The sequence below is a fragment of the Poecilia latipinna genome, unplaced genomic scaffold (genome assembly GCF_001443285.1).
Source record: "Poecilia latipinna isolate Pla-1442-1.1 unplaced genomic scaffold, P_latipinna-1.0 Scaffold98, whole genome shotgun sequence".
Classification (NCBI taxonomy): domain Eukaryota; kingdom Metazoa; phylum Chordata; class Actinopteri; order Cyprinodontiformes; family Poeciliidae; genus Poecilia; species Poecilia latipinna.
In genome coordinates, this window is record NW_015112714.1 from 309,335 (window position 1) to 316,940 (window position 7,606).

General features: G+C 43.9%; 1 protein-coding gene across 1 annotated transcript in view; it reads left to right on the top strand.

Annotated features, from left to right (window-relative positions):
* The window catches only part of abcc6a (ATP-binding cassette, sub-family C (CFTR/MRP), member 6a), a 31,163-nt gene extending 23,782 nt beyond the window's left edge, over window positions 1-7,381 (top strand). Inside the window, exons 14-31 of the mRNA XM_015026378.1 lie at window positions 83-170; window positions 737-806; window positions 904-1,030; window positions 1,120-1,296; window positions 1,727-1,894; window positions 2,101-2,284; window positions 2,398-2,482; window positions 2,584-2,701; window positions 2,799-3,006; window positions 3,097-3,407; window positions 3,643-3,842; window positions 4,034-4,160; window positions 4,629-4,730; window positions 4,821-4,967; window positions 5,068-5,226; window positions 5,350-5,516; window positions 5,659-5,853; window positions 7,142-7,381. Coding sequence (XP_014881864.1) covers window positions 83-170; window positions 737-806; window positions 904-1,030; window positions 1,120-1,296; window positions 1,727-1,894; window positions 2,101-2,284; window positions 2,398-2,482; window positions 2,584-2,701; window positions 2,799-3,006; window positions 3,097-3,407; window positions 3,643-3,842; window positions 4,034-4,160; window positions 4,629-4,730; window positions 4,821-4,967; window positions 5,068-5,226; window positions 5,350-5,516; window positions 5,659-5,853; window positions 7,142-7,250 — 2,742 coding nt within the window. The 3' untranslated portion in view covers window positions 7,251-7,381. The remainder of the gene's footprint in view (window positions 1-82; window positions 171-736; window positions 807-903; window positions 1,031-1,119; window positions 1,297-1,726; window positions 1,895-2,100; window positions 2,285-2,397; window positions 2,483-2,583; window positions 2,702-2,798; window positions 3,007-3,096; window positions 3,408-3,642; window positions 3,843-4,033; window positions 4,161-4,628; window positions 4,731-4,820; window positions 4,968-5,067; window positions 5,227-5,349; window positions 5,517-5,658; window positions 5,854-7,141) is intronic.
* The last annotated feature ends 225 nt before the right edge of the window (window positions 7,382-7,606 follow it).

Sequence of the window (7,606 nt, forward strand, 5' to 3'; positions counted from 1 at the left end):
GGTGTAGCTTTTCTTCGGTACTCACGATTGCTCCAAGTCGTCTGGGCATTTCGCTCATATTTCTGACATTTTGATATTTCAGGCTCTAGTTTCACTGAGGCGCCTGGCAAAGTACCTGTGCTCAGAGGAACTGAAGGTGGACAATGTCTCAAAGGCTCCACTGAGCCCCGGTAAGAACTGCTACCACTAAACCCAACCAATCAACAAATCGTCCTATGAGGCCTAATGCAGTGAATTCCCACAAAGTGCTCCCATTCTGCCTGAAACGCCGTAATCAATAATAAAAACAACCCACACGGATCCTGTTGTTTATAACTGTGGAGCACCACAGCCTTGTATGGATCATATGCACTGTCACTTCCTGGGTCCCCAGCTGACTGGAAGATGGGGTAATTATAGGATATCCCCTTGTTTAGTGGTTAAACTTAAATCACAGCGTAAATTCAGACACATGATTCATCGAGGAATAAAAAGAACGACTACTGTAGTTCACTGTCTAAGATCTGTCAACACTTCCTGAGACAGCTTGTGAAAAGACAACGGCTCCCTGTAATTTGCCTGATTAAGAAAATTCACTTGTAATTACGCCCAGGCAAGCACTCTGATGAGAAACTTCAAGGGGGGAAGCTGCTTTTTTTGGAACATTTGTTGCGTAGTTTAAAAGAACACGTCCCTTTTATTGCAGGGTCTTTTTTTTTTTTGGGTAATTTTAGTTGATTCTTCTTTCCTTGTTTAGATGGTGAAGATGTGTTGATAGAGAGTGGCACTTTCAGCTGGACTCCAGAAGGTCCTCCGTGCCTCAAACGGTATGAATCAAAGGATGAAAATAAAATCCTTGTGGTAAAATCATTGGAGTCTCACAGAGAAATTCCCCTTTTTTTTTTTTTTTTTTTTTTTTGGCAGAATAAATGTTCGTGTGCCACGAGGCTCCCTTGTTGCTGTGGTTGGACATGTGGGCAGTGGAAAGTCCTCTTTGTTGTCTGCTATGCTCGGCGAAACAGAGAAAAGAAGCGGCCAAGTCACTGTCAAGGTACACGGCTAATGTTCCATGGCAGGGAAATCTATTCATAGCCATGTGGTTTTCACAAATATTGACAGTTTCTGCGTTTGTTCATGCAGGGCAGCGTAGCATACGTGCCTCAGCAGGCCTGGATCCAGAACGCCACAGTCCAAGACAACATATTATTTGGCCGCGACAAGTTGAAAACATGGTACCAGCGTGTGCTGGAGGCCTGCGCCCTGCTGCCCGACCTGGACATCTTACCTGCTGGAGACGCTACGGAAATTGGAGAAAAGGTACACGTCTTATCTCTTCTGTCACTCTCTCAACTTTTCTTATTTCTAACCTAAGCTAGATGAATGCTTTTATTTATTTTTGTCAACCAGCCAGTTTTGTGGTCTCTCTATTTACCCAATGGGACTTCATCCGACATCCGTTTTTATGTCAAACTCAGGGTTTCAAAAGTACAATGGGTACAGGGTGTTGAGCTTGAAGCGCTCGCCATCACTTCTGGGGCTCATAATTATAACTTACACTTACTTCACCAGAAAAAGTCACATGCTGACAGCAGCTGGAAAGTGCTTTGCAAGACAGATTACATAGGCAAGAAATACAGTGGCGCCTTCATATTCCAACATGTCATTATACACATGCTGCTGAATTTTTTAAAAATCTTCATCGATGTTTTTTTTATTATTATTATTATTATTATTATTTCTAATGCAGGGACTTAACCTGTCGGGGGGGCAAAAGCAGAGGGTGAGTCTGGCCAGAGCCGTCTACAGAAAGGCCGACGTATACCTGCTGGACGATCCGCTTTCTGCTGTTGACGCTCATGTGGGTCAGCACATCTTTGACAGAGTCATCGGGCCAAAAGGAGTCCTTAGAGACAAGGTAACTCCAGACAATAAAAAAAAATGATGTCTACAAACAGCCAAGCACACTTTTACACCTAAACCAACAATTTCATGCCATTGTTGCCACAAACTGGAAACCACCACTTTGCTGAGTCTTTTGTTTTTTAGGCTGAGAATAGCGCTGGATTGTGCTCACATATATATATATTTTTTTTTCTCTTGCTGTTGTGGTGTGCTTAACAGACCCGCATACTTGTGACCCATGGTATGAGCTTCCTGCCGCAGGCTGACCTCATCCTCGTTCTGGCGGACGGCAAAATCACAGAAAGCGGCTCTTACCAGGAGCTGCTCGGCCGCCACGGCGCTTTTGCAGACTTCATTCACACTTTTGCGAGCACAGAACGAAAAGAGAGCGTCATACAGAGAGGTGAGGGTGCATTTTGTTGATAGATTAATTATTCGTCGAGGTTTTTTTTTTTTTTTTCTCCAATAATCAAGATAATCATAAGCATTCTTTAAACACAAGTCCTGTTTTCGCAGCTGGCTCCAGGAGATCCAACGCTCGACTCAGCATGGTTGACTTCATGCCTTTTTCTAGAGACTTGTCACAAGAGCAGCTAATCGGGTATGCAAAAAGAAAACAGGAGTGAACTGAAATCCTAGGAATTTTTTTTTTTTTTTTTTTTTTTTACTGAAACTGACCTCTGACCTGTCTGTGTCATTCAGGGGAGACACCACTAATACCAACCTGCAAAATATGGAGCCTGTGTCTGAAACTGACCAGGATCAGATACCAGAGGACTTGGGGAGGCTGACTCAGGTGGACAAAGCTCGCACTGGACGAGTAGGTCTAAAAACACCCCGGTTGGTCAGCGTCTTGACATAAGATGAGTGTGACTGGGCCTGACTTATTTGTCTTTTCTTATCTTTTTGTGTTGCAGGTGAGGTTGGCGTTGTACAAGAAGTACTTCAAGACCATCGGGTTGGCCATCATTATTCTCATCGTCATCCTTTACGCCTTCCAGCAGGGCGCCTCTCTGGCCTACAACTACTGGCTTAGCATGTGGGCCGATGATCCAGTTGTTAACGGCACACAGATTGACACAGATCTCAAACTGTTTGTGTTTGGGGCTCTGGGGTTTGTGCAAGGTCAGTGAGTCGGTTTGGTGATCCAACACTAATTCTGCGTCAACTGGCTGTTGACGACTTAACAATATTAATTATAATCTTCTCTCTCAGGGATCGCCATCTTTGGTACCACTGTTGCCATCTCCGTCTGCGGCATCATTGCCTCCAGGCAGCTGCACATGGACCTGCTGGTCAACGTTCTCCGCTCTCCGATGTCGTTTTTCGAGAGCACGCCCAGCGGCAACCTCCTGAACCGCTTTGCCAAAGAGATCGATGCCATCGACTGCATGGTCCCCGAAGGCTTGAAAATGATGCTGAGCTACGTCTTTAAACTCCTGGAAGTCTGCATCATTGTGCTGATGGCGACGCCCTTTGCGGCCGTGATCATCCTGCCGCTTGCTTTCCTTTACGCCTTCGTCCAGGTACGTGCGGCAATGATTCCCACAAATAACGTCTTTAGAAGCAAAATCTGAATTTCTTTGCCGTATGTTATTGGAATCCTCCGGGATCCAAAATCAACTCTGCTGACATAAATTTAACTCGCTTTCACTTTAAATTATGGAAAAGCCCTCCATGCTCCTTGTTTTTTTTTTTTGTTTTTTTTTTTGTCTTTGCCTGTGAAAGCTGGTGTTTTACTTTTCCACTGTGGGTCCGCAGAGTTTCTACGTCGCCACATCCTGTCAGCTGCGCCGGCTGGAGGCCGTGAGCCGCTCGCCCATCTACACCCACTTCAACGAGACCGTGCAGGGTGCCAGCGTGATCCGAGCCTTCGGAGAGCAGCCCAGGTTCATTCTGCAGGCTAATGAGAGGGTCGACTTCAATCAGACCTCCTACTTTCCCCGCTTTGTCGCCACTCGGTGAGCAGATTTGTGTCTTTGGTCGAAGGCTTGTCAGAGTTTGATTCCTGCCCAGAGGAATTATGGCTTTAAGCATAGTTCATAAAATGTTAATGGAAATGCCAAGAGTGTTTAGTTTCATATTGCCTCCCCTAGCGTTGGCGGGTAGCAGCACTTTTCTGACCAGTGCTAAATCATTATTGCCTTCATAGGTGGTTGGCGGTCAATCTGGAGTTTGTGGGTAACGTCGTGGTCCTTGCTGCTGCCATTCTTTCTGTGATGGGGAGAAGCACTCTGAGTCCAGGGATCGTCGGTTTGGCCGTGTCACATTCTCTCCAGGTAGAACGTTATATCCTCGCACACATGGAGAAGAGGGCTCGAAAGGGTTTTTCTCTTTATCCTTAAAAGTGGGGTTGATTCAGTTTTTCTTCAGGCTTTTGGAAGATCTTGCATGGATAATGACGGGCAGTAGAAAGAAAATGAGCGAAACGGCAACAAAATCCAGAAGAAAACTTTCAAAGATATCCAAAAACCTGAAGTAAATATTAAGCCAGACCACCCACCAAAGACTGCAAAACGTGTTGGCTCTTTGTAGGCAGCAGAGGTTACTTTATACTTTTGCACAGCGGCGAACATTCTATCCAAAATTCATAAAGAACATTAGAACCTGGCAGACGCAAGCACAGCCCCTTTTTAATGTGCAACTCGGTGCCAGTTAGCTTCGAAAACATGAAAAATTTGCCAGTTTGCTTAGTCAGTAACTGGATACCGCAAGTGAAGTGAACCGCTCTGCACTGTGTGTTGCAGGTGACGGGAATCCTCAGCTGGATCGTTCGGTCCTGGACGGACGTGGAAAACAACATTGTTTCAGTGGAGCGAGTCAACGAGTATGCCGATACTCCCAAAGAGGTCGGCGCTCCGGTTACAAGCAAACGCTCACCAGAACACAGCAGTGACCCGTCTTGATCCCGACTCACCCTTTGCTACTGTCTCTCACAGGCCAGCTGGAGTACAGAGGGCAGCTCTTTGCCTGTGGCTTGGCCCCAGAGCGGCACCATCGAGTTGCAGGGCTACGGGCTGCAGTACAGGAAAGGCCTGGAGCTCGCTCTGAAAGACATTACGCTGCACATTAACCCAAAAGAGAAGGTGATTTATCGTCTGCTGTTTGCAATCGCTAGCGCTTTTTTTAAAATGTTGGATTGCAAAAACGCTCCTGTATTTACTTTCAGAAATGTTTGTTCATTAGGTTGGAATTGTGGGCAGAACAGGAGCTGGGAAGTCCTCGCTCGCTCTGGGATTCTTTAGGATCCTCGAGGCCGCGAAGGGAAAGATCTTCATTGACGGAGTGAATATTGCCGACATTGGACTCCATGACCTCAGATCACGCATCACAATTATTCCTCAGGTGAAGTAGCGCAGATGGAAACCAAGTTATGCGTTTTGTCATGTAAACTGCCGTAGCCACACATCTTTCTTTAGGGTTAGATAAACTGTTTACAATAATCATTTCTTCTGTTCCTCTTCACAGGATCCCGTGCTTTTCTCGGGCTCCCTCAGGATGAACCTGGACCCCTTCGACACCTACACAGATGAGGAAATTTGGAGCTCTCTGGAGCTCGCTCACCTCAAGACATTTGTGTCTGATCTGCCTGATAAACTCAACTACGAATGCTCAGAAGGAGGCGAAAACCTCAGGTAAACATCCCTATATCCGCATGATGTTTTGCAACGGAGCTGCAGCACTAGACGTCCTTTTTTGTTTTTTTACACTAGTCCCATAGGAGCTACAATGAAGACATCTTGAGTATAATTGTGTGTCTCCACGTTTTCTGTGTAGCTTGGGTCAGCGCCAGCTCGTCTGCCTGGCCAGGGCTCTGCTGCGGAAAACCAAGATCCTGGTTTTGGACGAAGCAACGGCAGCTGTGGATCTGGAAACGGACACTCTCATTCAGTCGACAATCCGCACACAGTTTGAGCACTGCACTGTGCTGACCATCGCTCACCGACTTAACACTATCATGGACTACACAAGGTACGTCGCCTCAGTGTTCAGAGTCTGTGAAAACCAATTTACATTAAGGTGTGAATCGTTTCTCTCGAGTGCTGGTAAAACGACGGGGGAAACATCCGCAGAAAGATTAAACGCACTGGTTGCTTTCGATAGGAAACTTTAGGTGTTAGATACGCCTGTAAATATTTACACTACTTTAAAGGATTTGCCACAATTATCAAAGTAGTTTGAGAACGCAATGAGCATTTTATAAACAGATTATGGGGGAAAAAAATGTAGTTTTAGAGCGCATTAGGTTGTTTTATTTTTATTTTAGTCAATTTACCTTAACCTAGGCCAAGTCTATGTTTGCTGTACTGTCAAGTCTTAGTGAATTTTGTAAGTGTCTCTCTTATGTACAAACAAAGCCTTATTGCTGTCTACTGAAAGATTAATTGGAAATATTTCACATATAGTAATACATACTTGAATGAAATGCATTTAGAGAGCAGATGTGATCTTGAGTCTGAAAACATTTAACACCAGAGGGCGCTGTAGGGTAGTGAATCGTGTACTACAACATAGATGGGATGAATTTTCACTGCAGTCCTTACGTTCAGAGTAATAACCTGAGGATATATTCACCATATGAAAATAAATGCCAAAGTGGGGCTGGCTTACGATGGGAAAAAATTAAAAGCTGACCTTTAAACTAAAACTTAGCCATCTGTCCTAATGAGGTCAGTGTTGAGGTTATATTTATTAAATTCCCCAAGCTTGAAATTAATCAGAGAAATCAAAGGTAATTTAATGTGCAAAGATCAGTGACGGCTAAGCGCCGGAGGGTGCACGGCCTTTAAATAAAGAAAATAAGAATTTAAAGGCTAAAAGTGATGTGAAACTTGCTGGTTTTGGCAATATCAAAACTCTTTTCTCATTGTGGTCAGTATGTTCTACTGGGCAACGACCCAAGCAACCGGGTTTGTTTAGAGCCTATGTTTCTTGGAATAGCGTGGCATGAGAAACGAAGTGCGCCAGGAGATCTGTGTGTTTAGGAACGGGCTCGCTACAGAAGGCTTGGCTTCCTAACGAAAATACTGGCAGTTCTAGTTTATTTGTTTTTTGGTGTTTATTGACTGAATGAACCATATATAAGAAAGCAAAAAAAAGACTTTCTAAAAAAATTGTACATATACAAAGACTTCTAGTGGTAGTTGTTGAATTCAAGATTGTACGCATTGCCTGCTCAGAAGTTGACTTAACTGTGCAACATTATTTATAGGGTTTATAACTGTAGACATTCATAATCTAAATCTGTGTCTCTGTGCAGGGTGATTGTCATGGACAGAGGCCACGTTTCTGAGATGGACTCTCCAGCCAACCTCATCTCACAGCGGGGACAGTTTTACCGAATGTGCCTGGAGGCCGGACTGGTTTAGGTCTCCTCACACCAATGAACTGATGGCCTTGATGTACAGATGTGGGACCTTTATTTTATTTTATTTTTTTTTGTGTGACCCTTCAGCAAACATGAAATCCTGCCCTTCCCAGCTTTGCTGCATCTCCAAACTATTCCAGCAAGGGCATTGTCAATGAATCTCATGAGCAGCTGCTGACACAGTCCCTTTAATATATATATATATATATATATATATATATATATATATATATATATATATATATATATATATATATATATATTTTTTTTTTTTTTTTTTTTTTTTTTTTTTTTTTCCCTTTTAAAAACCAAAAAAACCCTTTCCCAAATTTAGGAAAAAACTTTTTTTAACCCCAA